At 38.4% G+C, this 17,616-nt stretch overlaps 1 protein-coding gene across 1 annotated transcript in view; it reads left to right on the forward strand.

Moving 5' to 3' along the window:
- The window catches only part of si:dkey-16j16.4 (uncharacterized), a 50,947-nt gene that overhangs the window by 17,883 nt on the left and 15,448 nt on the right, over positions 1-17,616 (forward strand). The window contains exons 2-4 of the mRNA XM_049463503.1: positions 10,836-10,917; positions 12,282-12,515; positions 12,782-13,020. Of these exons, the coding sequence (XP_049319460.1) occupies positions 10,836-10,917; positions 12,282-12,515; positions 12,782-13,020 (555 nt within the window). The remainder of the gene's footprint in view (positions 1-10,835; positions 10,918-12,281; positions 12,516-12,781; positions 13,021-17,616) is intronic.

Here is a 17,616-nt window from a genome sequence, read left to right on the forward strand (position 1 = left end):
TTCTCAGACGTCCGTTTTTCGCTGAACTCTGTGGTCCTCCGGTAATTTTATTCCTGTCCGGGCGCACATCTCTGAGTTTCATCACCTCACGTTTAATAAAATAAAATAAATAAAAATACACTTTGGGTGCGCACTTCTACAGAGATAGACAGCAAGTGGTAATGGAGGAGCTACTGAACGCGATGTCATGTGATCAAAAAAGCCAAAAAACTCATTGGAGTATGGATGCAGGAGTAGAAGTGTAAAATATATTTTTTCACAAACGTCCCCCTGAGAAACTAATCACATCCAGATAGGGCTTTTGTCATAACATGAACTCATCTACTGATTGATGGTGTGGGAATTTAAACAAAAACTAAAACCAGTTTGTAATGTAATGTATGTAAAAAATGAATTGTTTAAGCGTCTAGACATCTTTAAGATTAACTGATATGAATATTTGACTGCAACGTGAATACCTATAGAGATAAGATTTAGCAGCCCAGACTGTATAGTGCACTGTGGTGCACTGTTCTACTGTGCAGCAACACCTTTATAATTGTGACCTTCAGTAGTCAAACTTTCCTGTATCATTACAACAAAATTCAGTGTTAGGGTTTTAAAGGAGTATCTAAAGGCCCTGTCCCACTGCGATTGCGTCTAAATATCCACTAAAGTACGTCCAAAGTTATCAGAAAACACTGCGTCCACTGAGTGAACGCGCTGCGTCCAAAATATAGACGCACTGCGTCCAAATGGACGCAGTGCATCCAAATTACGTCCATATTCCGTCTAAATTGAAGTTGGACTCTGATTTCCACTCTTTGGACTTCCAACTATATATGGTGGTTTTTTCTAGTGAATCATCATTTCTTCTTGAGCTACAAGAGAGAGCACATCTATTCTCTTCTACACAACCATGGACCACAGATTCCTTGCAGTGATGGTGCAGCAGCAGAACATACTCCTCCATGTGCTGCCAGACCGGGAGGAGGAGGAGGCGGAAGCAGGAGAGGACTGTATGAGTCAGGCCTTGGAAAGTGTGGAAAAGCGATGGACGCCAGAAAAATATTTTTATGGACGTCGACGTCCACCTGTACGTGCCGTCCAAATATCCACTAAAATACGTCCGTACTGCGTCTAAATATCCACTAAATTACGTCCATATTAGTCGCCGTCTATTCCGAAAATTTTGGGAGGTACCAAAACCACTTTTGCGTCTAAAGTGGACGGCAACGTCTAAACTACGTCCACTTGGACGGTGCCGTCCAAATATCCACTAAACTACATCCAGATTGCGTCTAAATATCCACTAAATATCCACTAAACTGCGTCCACTGAAATTTGGACGTACTTTAGTGGATATTTAGACGCAATCGCAGTGGGACAGGGCCTAAAGCAGGAATGAGACATTTTGAAAAAAATGGGCTGATAAAGTTATAAAAATATATTACAAAAGGCCACAATAAGCATAGATATTAGGGGTGGAATCAAATATCGATATCACAATATTGGGGTTGGGAGGTGTTACGATAATGCTGTATACAGTGGTATTGAAATATTTTAAAACAGTATCTCTATTTAAAACAACAAGAAACACATTTTCACACTTGCACTTTTAGGAAAGCTTTTAAGCTTTTAAGCGTTTTTAAGCTTAAAAAAAGGGCTAGCTATGCCCCTGCTCCTGTATACGTTATGAGGTGTTACCATGGCCACCATGCGCAAACCAAGCTCAGGAAGGAATTATGGGAGTTGTAGTGAGGTCTGATTTCCATGCATAATGAACAGAAGCAAAACAACTAACCAATCTGTACAGTAATAATAATAACAAAAATAATAATACTGCCTATATTCATTAATTAATAAAAAAAAAAAATATATATATATATACATATATATATATATATATATATATATATATATATATATATATATATATATATATATATATGTATATATATATATATATATATATATATATATATATTTTTTTTTTATTCCTGAATCAATCCCTTTATCCACTATACTGGCCTAAATCCACTTCTCCTACAAGATACAATGCAAGCAACAAAAAATCCTCAATATATTACTAATAAATATAAATATAATATATATATATATATATATATATATATATATATAAATCAAAGTAGACAGTGGACCGACAGACACACACACAATTGATGGGTCAATTTCAGGATCTCTAAATCACCTGACGGCATGTGATTGGACTGTGGTAAGAAATGGGACAGCACTATCAAGCACTATATTGCTGTTTTAATAAATATATGAGGAAATTTCAACCACTAAATTTAATTAACTCAATTAAAACAAGCAGGAGCGGGTTTAAAAAAAAAAGCAGTCCTGCGCAAGACCTCTAACCAGGAATATGTCATATATGGCATTACCCCCCACAGTGGACAGCATTAAGCATAAAAAAGTCCCCAGCACTGTGGAACAGTGGATTGATGTTGCTTTCAAATGCCCTTAAAATCATAACAGTATGTTTTAGTTTTTGCTCCATCATGGTGGTACAGAGATTTGGAGTTGTTTTAAAGCTCTGAAATGTGGGGCAGCAGATGTTTTAACAGGTTTCAATCACAACACTTACATGCCAGTACATCAGATTATGCCCGGGCACTATACTGGACTAATCTGCCTCGGTTATTTAAGGTTTGCTGGTACTTATGCATGTGTGTCAACATCTACTCAGTTGCCACCACAGAAAAGCTGCCCTGAGTGCAGCTTTTAAATGCACTAGAGCAAATAAACACTCACACAGAGAGAGAGACAGAGAGAGAGAGCGAGAGAGAGAACATGGGCAGAATGTTCTTCACTATGGGAAACCTTACACCCCTCTGTATCCTCTGCCAGCATCCCTCACAAACCTGCAGTCTTTCTCCAGTGTCTGGAGAAGGACGGAGGACTGTAGACCCACGGAAATTCTGAGAATCTCCAGCCTCAGCCTTATTCTGAGGATTTACTGGGAGTCCAGAAGTTAGAACTTACAATCTGGTACTGAGGAACTCCTTTTCTGATCCAGTGACTAAGGATTGAGGTCGATCCAGGCATATTTTAATGTACAAGGTATCACCTGTTTTAATCCCAGTCCAGTTCTGAGTCTTTGTTTCAACAACAGTGTTCAGATTAGGGGTGGGCGATCTGGCCCTAAAATAATATCACGATATATCAAAGCATTTTTGCAATAGCGATATTTTTGATGATAGAAAGTAAAAAAATTGTTTTCATGTTTATTGTGAACACAGATTCCAAAGGGATTGGTGTACACACTACAGCAAGTAAACAATAGGGCAGCAATAAATAGCAACATACCAGAACGTAGAGCCAAAACCATAGTAGGGTCTGTAAAAGGCTTCTCTTTAGCTCTACTGGCTGCTTTGCTTAATTTACATTAAGTTTAATGTTAAAGGGGACATACTGTGCAAAACTCAATTTCCGTGTGCTTTTGTATTTCCGCTTGCGTTTCAACTACATAAAAAAATCCATCCATCCGTTTTCTGTGAATCAGTTGAAAGAGTTTGTTGTCACATGGAATCAAATGCTTCTGTGAGCCATTTGAATGGCTCCCTTATTGTCATGTCGCAATAAGGAAACCTGCATAGAACCACCTTGAAACCACCCCTCACCCGTCAACTCTCAACAGAGCCCCACCCACTAGATCAGTTGAAGATCCGCCATTACAGTCAGCTGGTTTTACAAGCATAATGCTTTGTCTGAAGGAGGAATCTGTAACTGCTGTTCGTGGCAAGCCAGCAAATGTTGGCTCCTTTGTTCTTCTATCGCAGTTAAGCTTGAATTAGCTTTTTGGTGTTTTGTCATTTAGCACAAGCTAACACTAACATGTGGTAAACGCTCAGCATAAACATGGCATAGGCAGCAACAGCTTATTTACATAAAAGTGACAGAGCCTTTAAATGGCTCATTCTGAAAGTGGCTGAAACTGCCAAGAATAGAGCTTGTGAGATTTTTCTTTCTTTATGTGAGAATGATTTTTTGCAAAGAACTTCATGAACATGTTTTGTATAGCCCATAGACCTATTGTAACTTGTGTAAAAAAGAGGTATAATTTGTCCCCTTTAACAGAAATTACTGCATTATAAAATAGATCAGTTAAAGTCTGCTGGTTTTACAAGTGTAATGCTTCGTCTGAGGGAGGGATCTGTAACTACTGTCTGTGACAAGTCAGCAGATGAGGGAGATGTGAATACTGTGCTTCTACCACGGTTAAGCATGAACTAGCTTGTTAATGTTTTTCCATTTTCCACAAGCAAACATTAACATGTGGTAAACTCTCAGCATAAACATGGCTTAGGCAGCAACAGCTTATTTACATAAAAGTGACAGAGCCTTTAAATGGCTCATTCTGAAACGGACTGAAACTGGCAAGAATGAGAGAATGATTTTATGCAAAGAACTTCATGAACATGTTTTGTAGAGCCCATAGACCTGATTTAACTTGTGTAAAAATAGTTATACTATGTCCCCCTTAACAGAAATGACTGCATTATAAAATATCTTGATCCTAACAAAGGTGAAACTGCAGCAACTTAAATGCTTTAACAGTGAAATTACAGAGTTCCACCCACTAGATCAGTTAAAATCTGCTGGTTTTATAAAGTATAATGCTTCGTCTGAGAGAGGGATCTGTAACTACTGTCCGTGACAAGTCAGCAGATGACAGTCAGGGAGATGTACATACTTTCAAATAATGAGTTTTGTGCTTCTACCACAGTTAAGCATGAACTAGCTGGTTTTTCACAAGCAAACATTAACATGTGGTAAACGGTCAGTATAAACTGGCATGGCCAGCAACAGCTTATTTACATAAAAGTGACAGAGCCTTTAAATGGCTCATTCTGAAATGGATTGAAATGGAAACTGCCAAGAATAATTTCAAATAACTTCAGGAACATGTCTTGTAGAGCCCATAGACCTGTTCTAACTTGTGTAAAAAGAGGTATAATATGTCCCCTTTAACAGAAATGACTGCATTGTAAAATATCTTGGTCCTAACAGTGGTGAAGTTGCAGCAACTCAAATGCTTTAACAGTGAGATTACAGCCAGTTATGGAGCAGCACCGTATTTGTTGCCAAAGAGAACTTTTACACTAAGGGAAGTTGCAGCTGATAAGCCAAGAGTGAGAACATCACACAACCCTTCAAGCTGAAAATAGCCAGACTGACTGACTGCCTCAGAGTCTAGCGCAGAGTCTTTAAGTAATATTTCTCACAGAAAACGATGTGGACGATGATAGCTATGCCTGACATGCTTGTGGAATTCAGATGTTGAATAGTAGTAGATGATATCTCCATAGACTGGCACATGTATGCTGGTCTGTAGGGAGAGTATGGGGTGTGTTATCATACACCTGATGCACGTACACACATGCACTCGTTCTGCAGTCCTGGTAGATGGTGCGCTTATCCTCCCATTTGGGGGCTGTTCCCTGGGAAACAGGCCCTGGTGGTGGTAGAGTAACCTATTTGGTTATTACTGTGTTTGTGTATGTGTGTGTGTGTGTGCTGTTTTTTCATTCTTATCCTGAATTGTGGGGCATGGCTCCTTAGTGCTGAATGGAATTCTGGAGGTTTTGTTTTTTGGGTCTAAGTGAGCAGGTTTGTCAAAATAAACGCAAAGTATAGACCAAAAGGCTCCATTCGTATCTGTATTTAATTGGGATGCACAAATACCGATACTGGTATCTGAAGTAGGCGTCTGTTTTTTAATAATATTTTTATTTTATATAAAGCTATGGCTTGATAATCACAACATAGCAAATTAACGCATCATTTGTCCGTATTACACACTTGACTTGCAGTGTTGTGCTGTGCTGTGCATAGACCTTATTCCGTGTGTGAATTAATCAGTAATAATTGGAGGGGTCAAGTATTTCTTCAAGGTGTAAATGGAAATCAGTACAGCGCAGGCGCATGCTTCACTAAACTAAAGTCTTACAATCCCAGGGCCTGTTTCACAGCAAGACCCCTAACCCTTGACTCCCTGTGCCAATGGCTGCCCACTGCTCCGGGAACATGTGCTCACTAAAGCACTGTGCGTGTGCATGTTTCTTCACTGCAAAGATTGTAGATTGAAGTTTATTGTTGTTGTCACAAAAATGCAAGCTTTGCAGGAACGTTTTTAAGGAAAAAACATTTTAACTCTCAATAGAAGCCCTTCTAACCATTCAGAGAAGGGGTAATAATAAGTGCACTTAAATAATTACATAATTATATATATTTATATTATATATATAAAATGGCATCTGCAACCCTTGTGTATGCTTGTGGACCCTTCTCCTGATTTTGAGAAGGGTGTATTAATGAGTCTGTTAGCAAAGTCATAGGACAATCTAACCAATCAGATTCATGATTTTCACTCCGGGGGCGGGGCTATGACTGTCTAACCCCTTCTGAGCGCTCTGCTGAAGGGGTGCACATTGATTAGTCGTAAAACAGCACGCATAGCTAACTATAGCTATAGACAGATATTGTGTCACATCATATTAAAAAGCCCTTTTAAAGGCTGTTCTTCAATGTGAAACTAATTCACAATAATAGGCTGCCTGACTGGTGAGTTTTTGTGTGTACTTAATGTTTTGGCTGCCCTGGCGGACTGTCGTCATACAAATGAGTGATCTTTGTTGAACGGCTGTACTTGTAGGAAAATTAAGCATTTATTGTTGGGTCTATTGTATACGTTTGTGGTTTGTAGCTGTATTTGTGGGCTGTTTATGTGTATTAAGTTCATATAATTCAGTCAAGACAGAGAATATGTAGTTATTGGGTGGGGGGGGGGGGGGGGGTTGCAGAAGGGGTACCCACTATATTCACTGCATGCCACTGTTCACATGATATCAAAAAATCTAATATTATCCAAGATGTGAAAGAAAGATGTGTTTGCAAGTCTATAAGACTATGCTAGAGTGCTAGTGCTATATCTAATAGAGCTCTAATCATCCACCCAGTGCAGGAGGTAAGTAATGGTGTTTGTGGTGTATGGTAAGTGCTATGCTGGGTGTGAAAGTGACAGTTTCACACAGGCCTGGGTGGAGCAGACTCTCTTTAGGGCCCTGAACTGCACTGTATTCTTACACCACTTCTCCACACGTGAGCCAGAAGGACCTATTTATCTCATTCACTCTCTCTCTTTCTCATTCTCTTTCTCTCTTTCTCACTCTCTTTCTCTTCTGCTTTCTGTTCTCCTATATCTCTTTCTCTGTGTCTTTCCCACATTCAGCCTGGTTGTTTGCTTAGTAAGAGGTTGGAGAGAGGTGTGTGTGTGTGTGTGTGTGTGTGTGTGTGTGTGTATATATGTGTGTGTACTCGAGAGCAGATGGCAGCTGCTTGGCCTAGCCCAGACAAGGTAATTACTGTGCACTGGGCTACTTAACTCTTTAGAGTAGTCTATTGTGTTTTTCCCTCTCTATTTCTCTCACTCTCTCTCTCCCAGTGGCACTCTCTCTCTCTCTCTTAAGGAGTGAGTTGTGTTTAAAGGAGTGTTTTTAGTCTGTGGAAAGTGAGCAGAGCATGGCTTTCTACAGGTTGAGTGTTAATGGTGTTTCATGCTACTGCTAGACTTTAGAGTTTAATAGTCTTTAATTGTCTAATTTTAACCCAAAAGCGTCCATGATGACATACGGGCGCATCTATTTTAAGCGTTTATTTCTTTTATTGTTGATGATAATGGCTTATAGCCAATGAAAAACCAAGAATATTATATAAAGACAATTGGTACTTTTGGCAGTGTGGGCAGTGTGCCAAGTCCTGCTGGAAAATGAAATCCGCATCTCTATAAAAGTTGTCAGCAGAAGGAAGAATGAAGTGCTGTAAGATTTTCCCAGGAAAACAAAACTGCACTGACTTTAGACTTGATAAAACACAGTGGACCAACACCAGCAGATGACATGTCTCTCCAAACCATCACTGATTGGTGGAAACTTCACACAAGACCTCAAGCAGTTTGGACTGTGTGTCTCTCCACTCTTCCTCCAGACTCTGGTCCCTTGATTTACAAATAAAATGTAAAATTTACTGATGATCAGTGATGGTTTGGAGAGTCATGTCTGTCATCTGCTGGTGTTGATCCACTGTGTTCTATTATCCAGTCTAAAGTCAGTGCAGTGTTTCCCCTGGACCTGTTCAGTGTTAGCACTACTAGTGATAACTCTTGATAACGATGCATTATTCTGTATTTTGTGCATCCAAACACCATTAAAACATGTCCACACTAATTAATAGAAGATAATTAGTAATAAAAAACGAAAAACAAAAAACTGCTGCTTTTACTACTGTTGATGTGCAGGGCAGCCATCTTGGATTCTGAGCTTGGGCTTGGCGAGGTTCTCTGACTTTCCTGGTAGGGAATCCAAACTGTAGGAGTGTTCCAGTTAATATTTAATACTTGGAACTAGGAAAATTTAACATCTGAATTCAAATTAAATATTGCAAGCAGCAAATCTGATAAAAAGAGCAGCTATAATCTCTCAGTCTGCACATGCATGAAAACAGATTGGTACTCCAAATAAAAGAACAGAACTGAACCACTGATTTTGAATACCAAAGTTCTTTTGAGTGCTGTCAAACTCGAAGTTCTGTAATAGTCAGAATATGAAGTGCATTGAAACGCACCGTGGACCTCTACCTCACTCCACCTCCAGCCTCGGTACGTTTAATAAGCACAATCCGTAACGTGAAGAGCCTTTTTGAAGTGTCATTTGAATATCTCATAATGACAAGGTTTTTGCAGCTTTTACAATGTGTTTATTGTGGAAACTCTAATCATGATAATGATAAAATATATATTTTTAAAATCTAATAGATTTCCTCATTTCTTGAGTCTCACTATAAACAGACAAATTAGCCTGGAACCATAACTTCTGAGTTGAGTTTCATGTCCCTACAACTCAGCGATGTGTTGTGGTTAAATGAAAAAAACATCTGATGGATCACTTGGATCATTTCCCGATGAGTTCCTGAAATGTTAGTCATTTGTCATGTTGGGATATAGTGGCTCTGCTGGGTTTCCATGCGGCTGAGTTTGGAAAACAGATGTAAGGCTGCTCCTAGGAGGATTCCTCTGGCCTGTGTTGTCAGTGTGCTGCTGGAGGCATGACCTTTTATCCACCTGACCGTCTGTGCTGTGCTGTGTGTGTGGGGGGCGAGAGAGGCTGTGTTATCGTAACTAGGCCTTTCACAGTTATTACGTTATCGATTTATCGTTCAATATATGGACATGACCTCAATCATTTTTGCTGACCTAGATATTGCAGCAGTGTTTTTCTGTAAGATTTCTTTCAGCGGCATTGTCAGCAGAGACACTTTTGGAACAAGTTTTGGTTGGAAACCACTGTAGCAATCTGAGAACTCTGGTATCAGAGTGCTGCTGTATACATTGCTGGCATGAAGCCAGAAAACGGCATGTTTAAGTTCATTTTTACTGGCATAAATTAATAATTTTATAGCTTAATAAAATGTTCAACAGAAACCTCTCCAGGAACTGTCTGGTTTCCAGCTTATATATTCCATCTGTGGATTTAATTAAATGTTATACTCTCAAAATGCTGCCTGGCATGTTTGTGGCACTGAGGAATTTAAAGAAGAGTTGACACCTGGCACTGAAGTGTTACAGGCTTTTTACATTACATTGTAATTTTATACATTACATTTTATACTCTAAAACCTAGCTGTCTAATTTAATATTAGCTAGTTTAATGTACCTGTTTTGTCTCTCATCTCATGTTTTTCCTATTTAAATGTCTTCTACATAGTTTTGTATTTGTGATTTCATGACAATTCATAAAATTCAGCAGCGGCGGTGGCTTATTTTTAGTGGAAACTCTGTATTGTCAATTGTTTTATTTAGCAAGGTGGGCCATTATGAGACATTATGTTGAGTGTTTGAAAATGTATGCCTGATTTATTTAGGACAGGGGTGTCCAAAACTACTATTTTAGAAATAGAATGAAAGTTTGCCCGCTGTCAAGCAGGTTTTTATAATGTGAGATTCAAAGTTTGAACGCTAGGTGTCAGAAACGGGCCAAAGAGTCTAAAAGCGGAGAGAGTGCGCATTTCTAGCGCAGAAAAACGGGCCAAAGAGTCTAAAAGCAGAGAGAGTGCTCAGTTGTAGTGCAGAAAAACGGGGCAAAAGAGTCTAAAAGTTGCCGTAATTAAGGAGTTTAATATTAAGAGACATCATGAAATGAAACATCAATTTGAAAAATCTTAGTTTACACAACACTGTCAAAGATAAAGATAGTAAGTCAAGTAAAATGGTGTGTAAATGAAAGTAATCAGGAAAAAGTATTATTTAAAGTGGTATATTTCATTATTTGTTTTATTACAGAGTCTGTGGCCCGTGACTTCAAATATATTTCTCCTTCTGGCCCCCAACAAAAAGAGTTTGGACACCCCGGATTTAGGATATATAAAAATCGTCATATTCCAATATCAATGACTGAACATTCTTTTTCTAAAATTTTAAAGAAAAGTGAAATTCTCTTTAAAAGTGTGCTGATTTATTTTTATTATACTTAGGACAGTAAAAACATTGTTAAATGTTAAGTAATGTCTCAACTAATAATGAATTGACAGTAGTTAAGACTTTTGAGATTAAGAGTTTTGTAAATAATTAATTAATTATTAATGAGACATAAGTTAAAACATTTTGTAATGATAATAATGTCTGAACTAGTGCCAATTAATAATTAGTTGAGACATTCTGTCTAATGTATTTACCTGGTAAAGTGTAACCAAAGGTGTTGGCAGGGCTAATCATGACTAATGTAGTAGAATATGTATCATATAACTGATAATAATGTATTGCTTTTTAAACACAGATTTCCTACCATGGCAGCGAGGAGGGTGGAGAGAGTGAGGATTCTGAAGGGGAGAATCAGGAGCTGGCACAGATTGATAGAGGTGTGTATGTGTGTGTTTGCGTTTCATCATTTCATAATCTATTTTTTGTCCACACTTTCTTTTCCTCATAATCCTGGCTCAGCACTGAGCTCCAGCTTATGTGTGTATAATGATTCACTAAACTGTGTGGCCTCTAAACTTATTTAGAATTAACCTTACTCTGACCTGAGCTGTAATGCTAGACCTCGTGTTGACTCAGTCATTAAAGCATTACATCATTCCGGGGCTTGCTGTGGTGGACAGAAAACTTAATACTGTAAATTTCTCTATATTGTTAATTATTTATAGAATAAAACTCCTTAAAGTGAGTATTTTGGTTATATGAGATGACATGGTGATTTAAAATTCTCTGTGTTAAAAAAATGCCATGTTACAAAAAAAAGTTTGTCCGTTTTAAAAAGATATAAAGTCTGTTTAAATTAGCATAAAATCTAAATTCTCCTTTTTATATTGCTTTACATTCCATATCTGCCTGGTTTTAAAGAATGTGATTTCTCACACAGTCGCTTGTCTGATAGCATGGAAAACCTAAGTTACACTGCAAAAAAACTAAATTTTAGCAAGTGAAATTAGCTTAAATTTCAAGGCAGTAAATCCTTTTTTTTCTCTAATAAGAATTGTTAAGAGTTGTCTTATTAAGCATTGTAGGTTTAAGATTGTTTCACTTTACTTAGAAATAATGATCCTATTCAGTCTTACACATTTTTATCTTGTTTTAATTCAACTAATTTAATTTAATTCAACTAATTTAAACTCAAAATAAGCACAAAATGTCACAAGTTATTCTGATTCTTGTTTAAGCCAGAAAACAAGGCATTTTTGCTTGATTTAAGTCTTATTTCTCTAATTTAGAGACTTTGTAATTCTTATTTTAAGAAATCTCAAAAAGAAAAATTTGCTCACCCCATTGGCAGTTTTTTTTTGCATAATTTAATTAATTGCATTTACGTCTCAATTTACGGTACATACATTTGATCTAGTTTTTGCCAATGGATTTTTTGCAGTGTAGACGCAGCCATTCACAATCCTTATTGCCCACTGCGCTCTTTGTATTACCCTGTATGTAAATGTATTACATATTCCTGGTACACATGTGACACTGTGGAAAAAAACCTGCACAACAGCTTCATAGACTGGTTATAACAGAATTTAAAAAAAAAAACTTTTATTACTACTATCTGTACTCCTTATAATTTACTTTACTTATAAAGTGTTAGTGGGTGGAGCGAAAAGCAATATTACTATTTCATGTTCAAAGTAGAAGCTCATCAATGATCATCGCTTATGATTTTTATCGTTTGATTCACACGTCCAAAGAATGTATTTTTTATATTTTTTTAACTGACCATGTCTCCGTCCATTAGAACGCAGGAGGAACTGTGTTCTGACCCCTCTGGCCACAAGTCAGCAGCACAACCAGGGTCTGCTCTCTCCGGCCCACCTGCGGAGATTAAGGCTGCTGCTGGAGCCCGCGATGGACCGGCACAGTTCAGAGGAGGAGCTGGAGCGTATTGCAGGGGCCACCGGCACAGAGGGCGGCCGCAAATGGCCCCGACACAGCGAACTCAGCAGCGCCTCCAGTGACGAGGAGGTGAAAGGTAGTGTATCGGTTGTGTTTTATGGAAGTTTTGGGTGTATACAAAACTATAGAGTAGATAATAATAATGACATAATTGTATTCAATCATTTAAAAAAAATTGTAAACCTAAAGGACAATAAAGTGTTTGTCGTGTGATTTTTTATGTTTAATGTTTTGTCTGATTGTTTGTCCTGTGATCATGTTTCTGTAAAGCTGCTTTGTACCAACACCAGTTGTAAAAAGTGCTATAAAAATAAATTTGATTTGATTTGATGATTTTGATAGATCTGTGTGAGCCAAGTGCTGGAGCCCGTCTGAGTGCCACCTCACCGAGCCCTGTTCTCTTCAGCTCCTCTCCGCCCAGAGGCCTCAAACCCCCACCCACCATGGCCACCACCCGCCTCTCCGCCAGGCCCATCATCCTTAGTCATTTTGAGCAGCCCTCCATGCCCTATTGGAGGCACCGGCCCTCTTACACAGGAGAGCCTGGCCGACCCAGCTTAGACCTGGAGAAGATGCAGCAGGTAAGCTGGTTTCATATTTCATTTATAACAGTTCTTTGTATAATTACATATCTTATGAAATTCACTTATAAAAACTATTGCGTTTACAGTTTATTCTATACCCAATTCCTCCCACTAAAAACTTTACAATAATTTTCAAAATGTTATTCAATTATTGGTAGATCCAAACTTATATGTCAAAAGTCATGAGACATGAATTACCGTATTTTTCACATTATAAGGCACACCTAAAATTCTTTCATTTTCCCTAAAAACAACAGTGTGCCTTATGTATGAATTCTACCAGTCAGGTATAAGAAGCAGTAAAGCCACTCCACTGAAGTGTAGGGATATACAGGAGTTTCAGTTTAGTTCTCCAGCAGTATTAGCATTAGCGCCAGCCCTTTTGTCATTCAGAGGTGAGTATTATTGGCCTGTAGCCTGCTGCTAACCCAGCAGCGAGACCTGCTGAATTAGAAGGAAAACATGGTGACACCCCTGTTCCTCCTAGTGTCGCATAATGCACCTTATAAGCTAGTGCGCCTTATGTATGAAAGTAGACCAGAAAATAGAAATATATTGATAGTGGGCCTCATAATATTGTGCTAAACCCTATAGAATCTCAATATGGCATCAAATCTACAATTCACAGAAAATGCCATTGGGCTCAAGTTGTACAGAATTAGTTCAAGGGGTATTCTCAAGACCATAAAAGGTGTATTCTCAATACTTGCACAACATGAGCCCAGTCAAGGCTTTAGGGGATGTGGTGGAGAGGTCCATTTACACCTGAGATTCTACACTTACAAATAACACATAGATGTATATAGTAGATTTACAGTACTAGTCAAAAGCTAATACACACCTTCTCATTCCGTGTTTTTTTTTACCTACATTGTAAATTAATACTGAAGTAATCTATGAAGAAACACTTAAGGAATAATAAAGTGCTGGGATGCAGTTAACTTTTGGTTTCTATGGCTATTAATGAACTTGGCAACTCTTGGTCTTCCTTTCCTGGGGTGGTCCTGGAGAGCCAGTTTCATCATAATGCTTTTGATGGTCTTTGCAACAGCACTTGAAGGTACTTGCAAAGTTTTTTATTTTTTTTAATTGACTGATCTATATTTCTTAAACTTTTTTTTTTTATTTAGTTGAGTAGTTCTTGTCATAATATGGATTAGAACATTACTCAAATAAAACTATTCATTGTATACCTGTAACTCTGCCTCTTCACAACTTTACAACTGATGCTCTTAAACACATTAAGAGGACAAGAAATTCAAGTGGTTAATTAACACTTGACAAGTTCAGCACAGCTGTTAACTGAAAGCCTGAATTCCAGGTGACTCTACCTCATAAAGCTGACTGAGAAAATCCAGACAAGATGTGCAAAGCTGTCATCTAAGCAAGAGGTGCTATTTTGAAGAATCTAAAATATAAAGGATATTCTGGGTTGTTTAACACTGTTTAACACTTTTGATACCTAGAGTTAGTGGCACAATGCTAATAGACACAGCTGCTGATAGTTAGTGACTGACTGTAACATGTCTGTAGGTTGCTCTGAGTGATGAAGCCTAGAAAACCAGCATGCGGCTGCCCACACTGTGAGCATTGGGTTGAGTAAATGGATCGATCTCATGGATCAGCCTAATTATCCAAGACTTTTCAGCTAATTTTGTTAATATCTGAACTGATATTCAATCCTAAATACATGCCCTGTCCATGTTCAGCTTCATGTGCTATATTTTCCTTTCCTAAACCACTATTTAACATAGGCTGACTCCTGGACAGACCTCAAAAGGCATTGTTGAAACTGGCTGCTGTTAAGATGAATAGGACAGACCATTTACTCTATGTAGTCAGATTATTAGTTTTCGCATCAGTTATGGGTGTGCATGTTGGATTTATGTTCTCCCTGCAGCTCGTGAACATCCTTCACCCCTCCTCCTGTCTTCATTAGACTGCGGCCTATTCAGAGAAAACACTTATGATGGTTCCGAGCACCACGCTTTGTTTCCTGGGTGGCCAGACTTGAAAGGCTGTCAAACACACACATATACACACACATTAGGCTCTTGTGCCAACCACAAGGAAGAACGAGAGAGAGAGAGAGAGAGAGAGAGAGAGAGAGAAAGAAAGAGAGAGAGAGAGGAACGGATGACAGATGTCACTTCAACCCCCCAGCCCCCTTTCTCTCCCCATGAAGCCAAGCTAGACTGTGTATGCGTCTATTCATGTGTGTGTGTGTATGCAAAGGAGTGAAAAATGACAGAGACAGGAGGAGACTGACCAGGCAGCCAAAATCCATGTTTAATATTAGTTTGGACGGAGCAGAGCTGTTGTCCCGGGATGGAGGGAAGGCTGTATGGAGAATGTTAAGAGAGAAAGAAGGAGGGGAAGAGAGAGAGAGCACGAGAGGGCAGGAGGGGGGAATAGAAAGTGGCATCGTACTGTGGGCCTCCATATGTCTCTAGGATTCTGTGGCAAGGGCAGATTATGAGATGCAGCGGGGCAGAGTGTGTGTGTTGTAAGTGTGTGTGTGTGTGTGGCTGTGTGTGTGTGTGTGTGTGCATGCTCACTCAAGTGGAAGGGGAGGTGTGGGAGGGATAACAATATGGGCCCTGCTGAAGTGCCTGCCAAAAGCTCTTCATGTTTTAACCCTTTAAGTGAAAAAACGTTCCCTTGGGTTTTCTGTTTATGTCCACCTTGTTTTTGGACGTCCAGGTTAGGTGGGGTTAAGCTGCTTTAGGCTGAATTGGCAGATATTTGTGATTATTGTTAATAGTTTTCCTGTATACACTGAAAATTGTATATTTTACATGTGTGTAATTATGTTATAAGTAAACAGATTGACTTCTCCAGCAATGGCAATATTAAGAAAAAATATTAGTAAGTTTTCCATCCATCAAGTTTTAAAGTTTAATAAAAAAAACATATCTGTCCCAATATACTGTCCTATACTACCATATGCTTGCCTATACTACCCAATACTACCATTTAATACACTATACGTCCTGTACTACCCTATATTTCCTTTACCACCCTATACTCCCTGTTCTTCACTATATCTGGTATACTACCCTTCATTCAATATACTACCCAACACCGACTATACATCATGTACCCTATAGTACATTATACACCTTTTATGACCCCGTACTACCATATATTGTCCTATACTACCCAATACTGTCTTACACTACTCTATACTACTCCATATATTCCCCTGTATTTTCTATATTACCATATACTCTATTCTCCTCTATACTCCCTATACTTCCCTAGACTCACTATACTCCCTATACTTCGCTATACTATCTATACTTTTATATACAGCTCTGGAAAAAAAATAAATAAGAGACCACTTAAAATGATGAGTTTCTTTGATTTTACCAAATTAAAAACCTCTAAAATAAAATCAAGGGGAAGATGGATGATCACAAGCCGTCAAACCACCAAGCTGAACTGCTTGAATTTCTGCACCAGGAGTGGTATAAAGTTATCCAGAAGCAGTGTGTAAGACTGGCGGAGGAGAACATGCCAAGATGCATGAAAACTGTGATTAAAAACAAGGGTTATTCCACTTAATATTGATTTCTGAACTCTTAAAACTTTATGAATATGAACTAAATGACAATATTTCTATTTGGAATTTGGGAGAAGTGTTGTCTGTAGTTTATAGAATAAAACAACAATGTTCATTTTACTCAAACATAAACCTATAAATAGCAAAATCAGAGAAACTGATTCAGAAACTGAAGTGGTCTCTTATTTTTTTTCAGAGCTGTACTTCCTATACTACTCTATATTCCTACAATGTACTTCCTACACTGTCTTAAACACCTATACTACTCAATACTATGCCCAAGTGTCCAGCTTGTAAAATACAATGGTTATCAGCTGGTATGGGTACATTGTTCAAATATCAAATATCAGTCCTTAACATTCAGTTGTTAATCAGTACATCCTAACATTACTAATATAGTAAAATTCATTTTCTTTGCTGATATTTGCTGAATAGGTGCTGAAAAAAGTTATTGAGGGAATGTGAGCTGCTGATTTGCATCTGTTTTGAGTGTGTTTTTACTTTCAACGAAGTAATTGTTTCACAACAGTGATAATAGCCTTATTTATGAACATGTGTATAGACTACTCTATGCCCTTCTTTACAGAGTCTGCCCTCAGGCTATATCTCTGCTGCTGAATAGTACAGTTTTGCTTCTTCAGTTTTTTATAGAGAAGCATGAATAGATGGTGCAGCTCTTTGACTATAGGACTGGACAGCTGTTCAGTATTAGGATAATGACCTGCATTTGGACAACGGTCATATGAATCCTTCCAATTTCCCTTTATTACAGTAATCCATACAGACTAATCCACAGCCATATGCAGTTGCTCATACGCAGTGCACGGGGGTCTGCTCTTTGTTTTGCTTTCATGAATGGCTCGGACGACAGATGTCGAAACCAGTTTTGGATGGTTGGGTGGGCTTGTAGTCTGTCTCTCAACAAAGTTTGCAGTGAAGAGCATTTCGGGGCTGCTTTGCCTTGAGCTCTTTTCTCTGGACTGTATTATTGTGTCCAAGGCTCAACATTTGAAATCTTGTTTCTTGGC

Source organism: Astyanax mexicanus, chromosome 14, assembly GCF_023375975.1.
Source record: "Astyanax mexicanus isolate ESR-SI-001 chromosome 14, AstMex3_surface, whole genome shotgun sequence".
In the NCBI taxonomy this organism is placed as follows: domain Eukaryota; kingdom Metazoa; phylum Chordata; class Actinopteri; order Characiformes; family Acestrorhamphidae; genus Astyanax; species Astyanax mexicanus.